General features: G+C 40.9%; 2 protein-coding genes across 2 annotated transcripts in view; both read left to right on the top strand.

Annotated features, from left to right (window-relative positions):
* LOC149943175 (poly [ADP-ribose] polymerase 2-like) overlaps positions 1–14,799 on the top strand; it is a 70,664-nt gene that overhangs the window by 34,112 nt on the left and 21,753 nt on the right. The window lies entirely within an intron of this gene.
* Positions 2,803–12,359, top strand: LOC149943176 (uncharacterized). Its single transcript, XM_090179572.1, has 3 exons — positions 2,803–2,984; positions 4,352–4,645; positions 11,975–12,359. Exons 1-3 carry the CDS (start codon positions 2,803–2,805, stop codon positions 12,357–12,359), a joined length of 861 nt encoding a protein of 286 aa, XP_090035698.1.

Below are 14,799 nucleotides of genomic sequence, written 5' to 3'. Positions count from 1 at the left end.
TTGTTACTCTTTGTTACGAGGGGGAGGGGGGAGTCCAAAAAGTGGTTTTTCTGCGTTACGTAATTTGTGAACAGCCCCCAAAGTGTCGTACTTTAAGTAGTTATGGTACTTATGACAATACGAAAATAGACTTATGGGGCGGCCGCCTATACCATTTCGCTTGCTAGATCATGAGGTATGAGTTCCCAATAAAAGTCATTCGCCTTCATACATTTCAATAGGATGAAACACGGTGTGGTGAAACAGCAGGCTAATGTACGGGAGAGGAGCTCATTCCCCTAGTTCCCCGCAGCTGCTGTTATAATAGCTTTTTCAGTGCACGATGGTTGAGCTTGTTGACATTTTCTCACTTGAAACAGTTACCGACACGAAAGCAGTTTCTATTTTAGGGTGAGTACAGTAAAAATTATCCGCTTTTTGCCGTTTTATATTTGTGGGAAGGAATCCGTTTGGTCTGATGAATTAGGTTCTTCACAAATCTGTATCTGTATAAGTGGAGGATTTTCACAATTCGTTTTTGACTCGAAGACCTATTGGTACGAGTAATCCGTTGGTTATAAAATTTTTAAGGGTTTAGCTTTTATCGCCCCTTTTTCATTATGGACTTTTCTACCTTCTCGCGGCTTAGCAGTTTTTACATAACAGTAGATAGGTGGTTCGTATTAACTTTAACTTTCATAATAAACTGGTTAATAAAGAGGTTAAACAAAGCAATATATATGTAGATTTTGAAATGGGATTTTCATGGTGCTTTGAAAGCAAGGCGAATATGATTGGACGCCCGAAAAGATGGAATCCTAGACGTTCCGGTTAAACGTAACGTGTGTTTTCTCTGGTACTGAGTAAAAGTGTATGCATTGACCTTATCTTTAAGCGGGAGTCATTAATTATTGTTACTTGAATTAATACACTGAAGTTATATACAGTCTGCGCAAGGTTTGATAAAAATGTAATTTAATTTTATGCTATATATCTACAAAACTTTAATAGTGTCCACTTTCGAAACACTGACATAGATGTCACCACTATAAATATTGAATTGGTGTATTAATCGGTTAATCCTAGTGTAAGATCAAAATAACCTATGTAGAAGGCGTAAGATATAGGGACATTTTCAAAAATGGGTTAATTCAAGAATGTATTTATTTATACTCAAGGAGAATGAATATGTCGAGATTATTTTTAGCGTTTCTGCAATTCCACCCGTTGGGGCCCCCGGTATGCTCCTCCGCTTTAATAAAATCAAATAATACTGCAATCTCATTGGTTCTTAAAAATTACGTTTTTCGACGTGATTAACGCTGCTGCGAGGACGCAAAAAATAAGACCGCCTCCTTCCCCCCCCTCCTTAGCGTGACGGCGTTAGGGCCTCAACGTGTCCGTCGATAGTCTCGACATATTCATTCTCCCTGAGTATAAATAAATACATTCTTGGTTAATATAATTATTTAAAAGTATACCATAAAGGTTTTTTCTATAATGAAACCTTGCTCACGAGATATGACGTAAATTACGTCATTTGCAACTCCGTGACGAAAAATGCGTCTTTAACTTTATAGATAGGAAACGCGCAGAATTTCGTTTTTGACTTTGACTTAGATACTATGATTTAGCTCGTGCTTCGCTATCACCAAAGAATATAAAGCCCCAGGAATGGAAGGATTGATATTATTGGCCGCGTGTTTAGGCTGCGCTAGAAACTTCCGGCAAAGAAAATCAGAGTAACCGGAAACGGTTACCGCAACCCGGGCTCTCTTTAAAAACGAGAGGCGCAAAAGTTCCACTAGATGGAGCTACACCTTCCATTCCTGGGGCTTTATATTCTTTGCTATCACGAGATTTGGTTTCAACCTTTTCAATGGCGCAAGCTATTTCAGGGCTGCGTTCAGTAACTCTCAGTCTCTCAACGAAGTATCCGAAAAAATATTTTCGTTGAGACCGTTGCTAACGTGACGTAAGACCTTGTTGAACGCTTTTTACGCTTAGTGTAAATTTTGTAAAAAATCGTCGGTTGCGGCGTCTGCAGCTAGCCTTACTCTGTGCTGCGACGGCACGTGACCGTTGAGCAAGGGAAAAACCATGGACCAAGAATATAAGGAGACTCCCTTTCGCCGATATTTTGACACGGTAGGCGTGGCCTAAATCGCCTCGGAAGGCTTACTGAGGTACATCAGCCGCTTTGAAGCGCCTCAAGAATTATATTCAACTATCACTGGGATTTGGGGCTTATGAGACAGTACGTGCGAGAAAGAAGTTTAGAAATTAAATGGATTCCAATAAATTTGATTAAAAAACCTCAGGCATTAGCGGCTTACTTTTTATTTTTACTTAGCACAATGGTTAATTACTATTACTTTAACTTTTAAAGTCCCAATTTCAAATATAAAACGTAAAAAACTTATTAAGCCTAATCATTGAACCGACAACAACGGCACTATTTTGTCAAAATTGAACGTGAACGCTCCAGATTCTCTATGAAACAACGCCGGAAATCGAGTTCAGCACATTGAACTAAAGTTAGCCGTGTTTTTCCTATTCCCAGTATTAACGCATGCTTTTTAAAGCCTAAACAGTGAGTCCCTTTAGATTCTTGGTCCATGGAAAAACCTGCTCTCACAGCTGATGACTTAGTTGCTCAACGGAGGGGCAACGTGACGTCCAAACCGGAAGTAAAACAACCCGTTCAGTATAAAACCGCTGAGTGTTAGGAATATATGAAGACGTTTAAAATCGACCAATCCTAACAAAAACTTATATTTAAATATTTTTTCAGTTATCTGAAAACGAATTGCGTACCCAAAAATGAGTGAAAACCGAAGTGCAGTGCCGCCTCTGGTTCTCGTAACTGGTGCAACGGGATATGTCGCTCTTCACATTGTAAGGTGCTTGCTTCAGAACAACTACCGCATTCGAGGGACTGTCAGAAATGAAAAGAACGTAACCAAGATCCAAGCCCTTCAAGATTTGTTTCCAGCCAATCCAAGGTAAATTCACAGATACAAGGAATTTAACTCGGCATTATCCCGTGAGCTGTTCAACTGCACAGAGCCCTGCCTTGCGCCGTTCAAAACCAACAATATGCTTTATATTAGCCGTTTTAGTCTCCTAAGGTGACGATAAATAAAAAAAGTGTCTGCTTAGCGGACGAAAATCAAGCAGTTTATGAAATTTTCACGTTGGTCGTAACGTGGCTCTATGTTAATTGCAAAGGCTGATTTCAGAAGTTACGGAAACTATGCAATCGCGCGTTATCATTTTTGGGGCCCTAGGTCTTTGGCCGCGAACAAGAGGATTCGAGAATTATAGAATTAGATTAAGCTGTGAATGTCCAACGACATTTTGTGGTCGTAGGCCTGGGCCTCATTCGCCAATTCGTGAATACCATTTCGATGGACTGAATCTCAAATGTGATATTAGCGTTATGTTATCAAATATTTTAGCTTTGACGGTAAACTTTAATTAAATTCTTTCCAAAATTTAAAATAATTACATGCATTCTAAATTAATGAATAGCATTGGTTTAATTTAAATAAAAATGATTTATAACTGTACCTTTCAATCCGAACACGTTATTTCAGGCTATTAAATTCTTGGAAATATTCTCATCACGAAGATATTTTTCAAAATATTCGCCAAAACGTTTGAAACTAGTAGAGCTGCTAGACTAAGAATGTAAAGGTTATCATTGCTCTGGATCTAAAAAGTGCGCGTTAATATGGGAAATAACAGTAAATATCAGTAGCGTACGGTCCGTTGTCTGGAACCCGACGAGCTTGTCCTAACGATAAATGCCAAATTCCTTCTTTCAGTTAAATTATAAAACAGCATTAGCCTGAAGTTTTACTTTCCTGAATCCGTCTACCCACGAATAGGCGCTCAAATAAAACATCCTCAAGGAAATCGGTAAAAAGGGATATTTCCGAGAGCAAGGACCTACAAGTTATTGTTTATAAAGTATTTGTTGAAAAAATGGAAACTTTTTTGGCAAAGGATTAAAAAGTCATAAAAATCTACCTGGTTGAAAGGAAACACTTGTTGCATACCGTATAGGTGAAAAGTTTCCGATATTTCAACCAGCACTATAAATAAACGGTAACTTGCAGGTCCTGGATCTCGGAAATATTACTTCGTGGCGATTTCCTTGAAGATGTTTTATTGAAGCGTCTATTGAACCTACGACGTTGGCGGTCCGGCGTCTTAAGTTCTCTGCTTCATAAAATAATAAATCTGGCCATCTAGAACAAACAGGGGGAAAGTACTCTCATTGAAAAATGTAATTGCGAACCGGGATTAACACACTTAAAAATTCAACGTTTTAAGACAAGTAAGTATTCGAATTGGTTGTTTTTAGATTTCCCCTTCGGCTTGTGGAAGCCGAGTTGGAGAAAGACGAAGGATGGAGCGAAGCCGTCTTCGATTGCGACTACGTGATCCACGTGGCCGGCCCCAAACCTGAAGCCAAAGAGGCGGAACTTGAGGCGACATCCTTGGCTGGTACCCTTCGAATACTTCGGGCATGCGCACTCGAGGCCAAAAGAAACAAGTTAAAACGAGTCGTTTTGACAGGATCTCTTCTGGCTGTGCACGGAGAGACGGACGTGGACGAGGACCGAGTTTACAACGAAGAAGACTGGACAGATCCGCTGTGAGTATCACCAAGAATTTATAAAAGTGTCCTCTCGAAATGTCTAAGGTGGGGCTTAAAGGGATTTATGAATTTGCAATAGTTGATTTCATAAAATAACAAGTTCTCTTACCCAACTTGTTAAATGTTCTGGCAATAGAGTGCTAGCACTTGATGCGTTTTTAAAAGTTAGTGACGTCACAGCCGTAGCTTCCGTAGTGGTTGTCAATCTTGTCATGAAAACTCGCGTTTTTTCTCTATAGACGTTTAACATTGGTGACGTCGCAGGGTTTCAAGCTGCTGGCACTCTATACCCAGCTTTACTAGTAAATATTTCGCACGAGCAATTTTCACGCGAGCTAGAAAAAGATATATTCCTCGTGACTGTGGCACGCGCTCGTAGACTTGTAAAAGTAAGAGCAAGGAGGATAGGAAGGGAGGTGAAGTAGGAGGGATGAACGCGCCAGTATCCTTGTAAGAAGCTTAGCGCGTGCTCGGCGGGAAAATTTCGGGAAAAAGGGGGGCAAGATTGCGGCCGCTACGCTACGTGTTGCCGCCATTTTTCCGAAATTATCCCGCCGAGCGCGCGCTAAGCTTCTTACAATGATGCCGGCGCGTTCATCCTTCCTACTTCGCCTCCCTTCCTATCCTCCTTGGTAAGAGAATGTGACGAAAGAGCAACATTTTTTTTTTTAAATAGAGCTAATACCCAAGGCACCACCTTCGACCACATAAGCAATGTTGCTTGTGCGTGATCAAGTAACAGGTGGCCGGGTTACAATGCGTAGGAGGGTGGTGGCAAGCCCTTCATGCCACGCGAGCCAACAGCTCCCTACACTAACTATTACCGTTAACCTCAGCAAGTTTTTATGGGAAGGGGAAACCGAAGATCTCGGTGGAAAACCCCTTTAACCAGTGGGGAGAGAACTTACGAACTCTACGCAGAAGGAGTAGTTCCGAATTTTCACCCAGTGCCACTAGCTGGGATCGAACCCGGCTCCTCTTGCTGCGAGGCTAAAGCGCTAACCACTCAGCCACCCCAAACAAGAAGGCCACGTTACTTTATAAAAAGGTCTTTGAGAAGTTATAATGTTCTAGCTCTTCATGAGTTCGCGTAATTCGATGTTTGAACAAAATGAGATAAGTGAACTTCGAAACAAGGCACAGTGACGAATCGGCGCCAAGATTAGTGACATGTGCGAGCGGAGATCTCAACTAAAAACCCGCTTGTTTTTATGGGAATTATCAGGGCCGTATAATAATTGTAATTACAAGGTGGGGTGGCGGAGTGGTTAGCGCTTTCGCAGCAAGAGGAGCCGGGTTGGATCCCAGCTTGTGGCACTGGGTGAACACTCGGAATAACTCTTTCCGCGTTGAGTTTACAAGTTATCTCCCAACTGGTTGAAGATGTTTTCCCCCGAGTTCTTCGGTTAACGGTAATAGTTAGTGTAGGGAGCTGTTGCTCGCGTAGCATTAAGGGCTATCCACCACCCTCCTACGCATTATAAACCGGATTCGATAACGTACCGAACTTGCTCTTTTAAGTTAATTAAAAGCACCTTAAATTTTGTGAAGCCCATTTTTTCATTCCCGAACAACTTCAGTAAGTTAAAGGGGCTCCAAAGTTCGGTGGCAAAATGTGTGTAAAGTCAGTAAAGTGCAAAATTTACGGTTGACTCTGCCCGCCTCTGCCAAGCGAGTAAGGGGTTGGGGGGGGGGAATGAAAAGCATGCTCAATTTTCTTTTTTTTTGCCACCGAACTTTGGAGCCCATTTAAGTCCCGGCCAACTTTGATCACGCGCTGTTCACGCTACAGCAGCCAACCCAATCACCTTATTCTCATGAACAAGGATTTTCCCGCTAATTGAATTTTGGCGCTCCAACCTCTCAATTTTTTTATATTGCCTCTATGTTAATCGCGTGTTGGTTTTTTAAATAACAAGTTTTCGCAAGTTTTTAAATTAAAGCAAGGTAATATTAATAATTTATTATTTTTTACAACCTTTATAATTTTTTTAATCTTGAAAACATTTTTAAACGGAGAATCAAAAAGTGAAGCGTGGCCGCGAGATGTGGCTATAAAGTTATTATGGCGCAATAATGAATACCAGAAGTAAATGAACCGAAGTGATCGAAATAGCGCTCAGAATCGGAAGGCGTTTTCCTTATGAAAATGATGAGAAAATCGAGTGAAATAAAAGCTAATTTTCATCCTCGTCTTTTGATGCGCTAAATTGCACTTGGGAATTGTTGGTTTCATAAAAACAAAAACTTTTTTCGGCCTAGGAGCGCGCAAAATTTCAAATTCGAGGTAAAAATGTAACCCATAAGGAAAACGCCTCCAACATGGGGAGTATAGCAGTCTGATAACTTCGGTTCATTTACTTTTGTTAATACCAAGTGTCAGTTTGAAAGTTACTAAGGAAACTAGATTTTTATGAATGATCCCGCCCGGAAGAAATCTCTTCTTCTCCTAAGCTCAAGCGAACGCCAATGCTGTAATCCCTGATGAATATCACATCGCTGTTCAGGTTCTGAATGATCATTTTTTACAGGGTTGGAAAAAACCGGCTTTTTTTGAAAAAATCCAGACCAGTGGTTTTAATAGGCTATATCTGTTTTTTTTTTCGGTTATAACCGGTTAAAATATAAACAGTACCTTTTACTTATGTAAGTAGAAATTGTCTGCAGTTATTGTCGTAAATAAGAAACTAAACAAATAAAGCGAAATAACTATATAAAATAACTGAATTCTTTTGATTTCCTCGGGAAATTCCCCCTAGTTTTTGTGTATGACAGGAGCGAGGCAGCGCACTTTGGAACTTTAAACCTACCGAAAAACTTGTAAAAGTAAACCAGTTTCTAAATATGAAACAAAAAATAAACTAAATTTCTAAATAAAAACTATTAATGTACTAAAATATTCATATTGTAATTTTTTTTTAAAAAAGCCACAAAAATCAGGATTTTTTCAAGTGGCTATAACCGGTTTTAACCAGGTGGCTTTATCCTGTATGGCTGGTTCTATGCCAACCCTGATTTTTTACCACTTATGAGATTTTCCAGTTCAGAGGCGCAAGCCAACGGGAATTCAAATCAGTAGATGTGTATTAAACATGGCTCCGGTCGTTATCTAAAATTGGCGGTTTCGCTGATTCCGACGCAGAAATACTCCGCCATGTTATTCAGACTTGCACATCACGGCACCTCCGACGAATCGCTCTACGGGATTCAGCTATGACTCTCAATGAACTCTGGACTACAGCTAGAGCGTGTTAACATTGGCCAAATAATGATAAATTGATGATTGGCCTATGGTATGAACAAGCGGACCCAGCCAGCACTGGCACACTTCAGTACGGTGGCGTCAGGATTTTGTTTCGGGGGGGGGGGGGGGCACACCATTGAAAAAAAAATATTTGTACGTACGACCATACTTTTCGGGGGGGCATGTGCACGGCCGTGTAGAGGGGGGGGGGAAATCCCCGGGGCCCGGGCGATAAGGGCCCATCGAAGAAGCTCAAGGGGGGTGCAAATCAAGATAACTTTGGAAAAGTTTTCAGGGCTCAGGGGGGGGGGGGGTGCAAATCGAAGGGGCCCGCGAGGAAGTTTGACCCCGCGCCCCAGGACACCTTTGCACGGCCCTGGCGGCATGTGCCCAATGTGCCCCCCCTCGCTACGCCACTACTTCAGTAAACCCCGTTAAGCTTCCCACCATCTCACAATCAGCTCCACCTCCTTTCAAACAGAATCGCCAAAGTCAACTCCAATTCAACCAAACATACGGACGTGGTAACAATATTAAAAACCAACCAAACAATCAACGACCCCATTGCCAACCACAAACTAATCGTTCGGATTCACCGTCTGCACACCGACAATTAGAAAGCAGTGGTTCTAAAAATGGCTTTCACTGTGGAAGTCAATTTTCGCATCCCAGAGGTCGATTTGGATGCCCAGCTAGAGATAAGCAATGCCAATGGTGTGGCCGATACAACCATTTTGAAAAAAATTGTAGAACCAAACAAAATGAAATGGAACCCTAACATCCAAACCAAATTACCTGCTATTCTACCGCACCGAATCCCTACGACGGTTTCGGGGGGGGGGGGGGGGGGGGGGATGGGCATTTCAAATATCTGGGACGCCGACTGAAAAACTCCTAAGATGTTATTTTTCTTTAACTAAACTGTGACTATAATTAAATGTTTAAAGAAACGATGACTTTTAACTAACAATAACAACTTTATTTAAAGTAACCATTAATTTGCAATACTTCGCGATACAATTCGAAATTTTAAACTTGGTTCCCTTTGTGGGGACAGCTAACTATTAAAATGGTCTCTACTACTTTGACCGCACTAAACTTGATCTGATTCTGGTCTTTTCTTTAATTATTTTCTTGTCTCTGCGGCGACCCTTCCCTTGCTCGGGAAATCCTCTACGTCACGGGTTATCCCGTGTTTCTACAAATGTACATTCTGGAAACTTTTCCAGAAAACCCCTTCCCTCCTAATTATTTCCCAAAATTCTTGGGCTTTGTGGCGCTATGCTGCGGCCTTGAAATATTTTCAAACTGACCAATTAATTGAATATATACATGAGAACAATACAATGAAACTAACCAAATACCAAAATACATTTACACGTTAAAAGTTTCAAAATTCATCAAGTAAATCTATTACAACTATACTGTTAAATACACTTCGAATACAACTTCATTCAAAAAATGAAAATACAAGAAATATAGACAATTAAATTCAGAAGCTAATTAACCTAATATATACAAAGCGGGGGGGGGGTGAAAATGGAGCGCGTAATAAACTATTTTACAGGGATCATGATAAGAAATCCGCCATGAAGAGTTAATCGGATGAAAAGCGCCGCGCTTTCTATCCAAAATCAAATTTGGAGATAAAGTTTTACCACGGTTGATTCAACGTAATAAATTTGATCCACTCTATGACCCGCACCCTTAGTTAGTAGTTGCGGTCAAAGGATCCAATGTAACCATTAAAACCAAGAAAGGAAAACCGTTTAACGCTGGTTAAAGTGTTGGTTGCACGAAAAATCGATAGCAATAAAAACGAATGAATGCGGGCTTGTTTTGAAGCCCTGGACGTTCTCTATCCAAAAATGTCATTGTCGAAACAAATTTCCAAGCCTAAGTGTACTAATTTTGAGTCCGAAACTGACCTTTTTCGCTCCCCAAAATCCTGAAATTTTCCGCGAATTTTTCTCCACCGTAGCACGAGCGATTTGGAGCAAATCGAAGCTGTAGTTTTAATCCTAAAATAGAAGGAACTGAAGTGGGACGATTCTGTTTACCTGTAGAAGTTTTCAAACCAGAGATTTTTAATCGTAATATTAGGCTTATTATCGAAATAAAAAATAAAAGCCTACATACATGTATAAACAGTGTTATTATTTGGAGAGCGCGCTTCCTAATATTTCCGTGTAGTGGGTCTCGTGCGTTTTCGCTCGACCTCAACACAAACAAAAATTTGAGCGCGCTCTCTAATTTTAACTGCACGACGAATCAAATTACTCGACTCTACGGCGCACCGTGGGTCGCGCACGGAGCACGAGCACCGTATAAAAATTCTGTTAGTAGAATCCCATGGTTCAATAGTTTTTTTTTGTTTTCGTCCACGGATTTAGTAGCACTATAGTGGCACCAAGAATTTGTATGCAAGCCTAAACTCTATGTTGGGTAAAGCGACCAATGAGATAACTCGTTGTCAATGACGTCAATGACCACGGCAAAATTCAAAAAAAAACATTTCCCGTTCTTTTAATTATATCTAATTATCTACGAAACTTTATATTCGGGTATTTTAAACGTAATTTCTTCGTTTAAAAGTAATATTAAGGCGGTAACGAATAATTTGCAACTTACTCTTTAAGAGAAAGAACGTGAACTATGAAACGCGGGAGATATTTATAATAACGTATATGACCACAGAACGAGAACTGATCAACCACCACTCAACAACGCACCAGCCATACCCCAACCCCAGATAAAAAGAACGACTGCGCATGCGCTATCTGCCATAGCCTTTTCCTTTGTAAAAAAAAGCAGAACCATATTTGCCGAATTTATTTTGTATAAATGCGCCTCTCACGGTTTTTATGCAAAATCCATGCATTCTTTAGTCTCAAGAAAGTGAAGTTTTCGAGCATACCGACAAATCGGATCCTTAACACAAAATAAATGTCATAAAACCAAGATAAATATTCTGTCGGGGTATAATGATAGGGGATATAGGACCAAGTGTGTGAGGCCTTGGATTAAGAATTTTCTTAATCCAAGGTGATGCTAGCCGCAGCTAGCGGTAGAGATTTACCGCGTCCAAGGCCTAATGTTTCAACCTCCATAGTTGAAAATATTAAACTGGCAAATAATCTTATTCCAAAACATTGCTAAATCGAAAATATCAACGTCAAACTCTCGGAAACTAACAATGTTCTTTTCGCCATAATAAATAGATTAAGCTAAGCCTAAGATCCTGGGTTCGTGGGTGTTGAGCTAAGAAAATCGAAAAATTCGCAAATGAGAGCGAAATTGCGCCACGTTGCTACACCAAGGAGAATAAGGTTTTCGCGTTGTATAAAATCCTCCTTGGAAAACCAACTTACGACTTGTAGAAGAAAACATAGTTTCGAAACAAGCGCCCCCCTTCATGGCCACTTGCGTTGCCCTTTAAATAATTTTTATCTCAAAATTGAATAGCACGAGGGATGATATAATTTAAAATCGTTAGTAATAAGAGCGCGTGGAAGAAATTAATAAAAAAGTGGCTATACTGTCTCGCAGACGACACAGTCTATTTGCTTAGGAACCTTATTTGTTGTTATAGATAGAGTTTCTATTTTTATAAGAGCGCGACGCACGCTGTTTTTGAACAGAAACGGGAAAACCCCTTAGTTTTGTATGATGCCATCTTCAGTAAAGTCTGTGTAACAATCTTCCTCATTATTTGTTTTTTCGAGTCTGTATATTTTAATAGGGAACACTGTGGGCGCCATGTTCAGTAGATTTTTTTTCAAATAGGAAAAAGCATGGACGACGTAGAACATAAAAACTTGTCAAGGTTAACGGTAATAGTTAGTGTAGGGAGCTGTTGGCTCGATCTCGTGGCATGCAGGGCTTGTCACCACCCTCCTACGCATTGTAACCCGACCACCTGAATTAATGGCTTCAAAAGTCGCTTGATGACTTAGGCCTAAGGTTGTGCCTACTGCCTTGGGTATTAGCCTAGCTGATTATTAAAAAAAAACTGTTAGCTCCCTATTAATCCACAATGAAAATTTTGTGTGTTTAGTTTATACAGCACTTGCTTTTCTTAGATCTGCTACGACATCCGCATTTGCAAAATACATAACTATCTTGGAGCAAAAGTCATGGGAATTCGTGAATAGTTTATCTGATGAAGAAAAATTCGAACTAACAGTCATCAATGGTAGTTTGGCTCTTGGACCCTTGCTGTCGAATTACCCCAGCTCGTCCCACGAGATTCTTCGTACGCTGATGGACCGCAAAAAGTGTCCTATGCTTCCGGAAATACGAATATGTATTTGCGACGTCAGGGACTTTGCTGAAGCGCACGTCAAAGCCATGACAGTTCCAGAAGCAGCCGGGAAGAGGAACATTTTTGTGCAAGCCAACCTATGGAGTAAAGACATTGCCAAAATATTGCACGACGAATTTGGACCTCTTGGGTACGTTCACTAATTTTAGATTTACTTTAAAATGGTACATGGTTCATCCAGCCATCATCATCTGACATCCCCTTTCGATCTCCCCTTTTAATTATTCCTTTTGATCCTCCCCCGTTGATTTTCCCCTTTCGATCCTCTCCTTTTGATATTCCCCTTTGATCCGCTCCTTTGATTTTTCCCTTTTGATCCTCTCCTTTCGATCTTCCCCTTTGATCCTCTCCTTTCGATCTTCCCCTTTGATCCTCTCCTTTCGGTCTTTCCCTTTGATCCTCTCTTTGGATTTTTCCCTTTTGATCCTCTCCTTTCGATCTTCCCCTTTGATCCTCTCCTTTCGGTCTTTCCCTTTGATCCTCTCTTTGGATTTTTCCCTTTTGATCCTCTCCTTTTTTTTCCCTTTGATTATCTAATTTCGATCTTTCCTTTTGATCCTCTCCTTTCGATCTTCCCCTTTGATCCTCTCCTTTCGGTCTTTCCCTTTGATCCTCTCTTTGGATTTTTCCCTTTTGATCCTCTCCTTTCGATCTTCCCCTTTGATCCTCTCCTTTCGGTCTTTCCCTTTGATCCTCTCTTTGGATTTTTCCCTTTTGATCCTCTCCTTTCGATCTTCCCCTTTGATCCTCTCCTTTCGGTCTTTCCCTTTGATCCTCTCTTTGGATTTTTCCCTTTTGATCCTCTCCTTTCGATCTTCCCCTTTGATCCTCTCCTTTCGGTCTTTCCCTTTGATCCTCTCTTTGGATTTTTCCCTTTTGATCCTCTCCTTTCGATCTTCCCCTTTGATCCTCTCCTTTCGGTCTTTCTCTTTGATCCTCTCTTTGGATTTTTCCCTTTTGATCCTCTCCTTTCGATCTTCCCCTTTGATCCACTCCTTTCGGTCTTTCTCTTTGATCCTCTCTTTGGATTTTTCCCTTTTGATCCTCTCCTTTTTTTTCCCTTTGGATTATCTAATTTCGATCTTTCCTTTTGATCCTCTCCTTTCGGTCTTTCTCTTTGATCCTCTCTTTGGATTTTTCCCTTTTGATCCTCTCCTTTTTTTTCCCTTTGGATTATCTAATTTCGATCTTCCCCTTTGATCCTCTCCTTTCGGTCTTTCTCTTTGATCCTCTCTTTGGATTTTTCCCTTTTGATCCTCTCCTTTTTTTCCCCTTTGGATTATCTAATTTCGATCTTTCCTTTTGATCCTCTCCTTTCGATCTTCCCCTTTGATCCTCTCCTTTCGGTCTTTCTCTTTGATCCTCTCTTTGGATTTTTCCCTTTTGATCCTCTCCTTTCGATCTTCCCCTTTGATCCTCTCCTTTCGGTCTTTCCCTTTGATCCTCTCTTTGGATTTTTCCCTTTTGATCCTCTCCTTTCGATCTTCCCCTTTGAAACTCTCCTTTTGGTCTTTCCCTTTGATCCTCTCTTTGGATTTTTCCCTTTTGATCCTCTCTTTTTTTCCCCTTTGGATTATCTAATTTCGATCTTTCCTTTTGATCCTCTCCTTTCGATCTTCCCCTTTGATCCTCTCCTTTCGGTCTTTCCCTTTGATCCTCTCTTTGGATTTTTCCCTTTTGATCCTCTCCTTTCGATCTTCCCCTTTGATCCTCTCCTTTCGGTCTTTCCCTTTGATCCTCTCTTTGGATTTTTCCCTTTTGATCCTCTCCTTTCGATCTTCCCCTTTGATCCTCTCCTTTCGGTCTTTCCCTTTGATCCTCTCTTTGGATTTTTCCCTTTAGATCCTCTCCTTTCGATCTTCCCCTTTGATCCTCTCCTTTCGGTCTTTCCCTTTGATCCTCTCTTTGGATTTTTCCCTTTTGATCCTCTCCTTTCGTTCTTCCCCTTTGATCCTCTCCTTTCGGTCTTTCCCTTTGATCATCTCTTTGGATTTTTCCCTTTTGATCCTCTCCTTTCGATCTTCCCCTTTGATCCTCTCCTTTCGGTCTTTCCCTTTGATCCTCTCCTTTCGGTCTTTCCCTTTGATCCTCTCTTTGGATTTTTCCCTTTTGATCCTCTCCTTTCGATCTTCCCCTTTGATCCTCTCCTTTCGGTCTTTCTCTTTGATCCTCTCTTTGGATTTTTCCCTTTTGATCCTCTCCTTTCGATCTTCCCCTTTGATCCTCTCCTTTCGATCTTCCCCTTTGAAACTCTCCTTTTGGTCTTTCCCTTTGATCCTCTCTTTGGATTTTTCCCTTTTGATCCTCTCCTTTTTTTCCCTTTGGATTATCTAATTTCGATCTTTCCTTTTGATCCTCTCCTTTCGATCTTCCCCTTTGATCCTCTCCTTTCGGTCTTTCCCTTTGATCCTCTCCTTTCGGTCTTTCCCTTTGATCCTCTCTTTGGATTTTTCCCTTTTGATCCTCTCCTTTCGATCTTCCCCTTTGATCCTCTCCTTTCGGTCTTTCCCTTTGATCCTCTCTTTGGATTTTTCCCTTTTGATCCTCTCCTTTCGATCTTCCCCTTTGATCCTCTCCTTTCGG

Source organism: Leiobunum rupestre, chromosome 6 (assembly GCF_980474605.1).
Source record: "Leiobunum rupestre chromosome 6, qqLeiRupe1.1.hap1, whole genome shotgun sequence".
Lineage (NCBI taxonomy): Eukaryota > Metazoa > Arthropoda > Arachnida > Opiliones > Sclerosomatidae > Leiobunum > Leiobunum rupestre.
The sequence above is the reverse complement of the archived record's forward strand: the minus strand, read 5'-3'. Positions and strand labels throughout refer to the sequence as shown.

What these genes read in the sequence shown, in the direction of transcription:
- LOC149943176 (XM_090179572.1), top strand. Translation starts at nt 2,803, where the DNA reads ATGAGTGAAAACCGAAGTGCAGTGCCGCCTCTGGTTCTCGTAACTGGT. An exon ending in TTGTTTCCAGCCAATCCAAG is followed by an intron (nt 2,985 to 4,351) that starts GTAAATTCACAG and finishes GGTTGTTTTTAG; the next exon opens with ATTTCCCCTTCGGCTTGTGG. An exon ending in GAAGACTGGACAGATCCGCT is followed by an intron (nt 4,646 to 11,974) that starts GTGAGTATCACC and finishes TGCTTTTCTTAG; the next exon opens with ATCTGCTACGACATCCGCAT.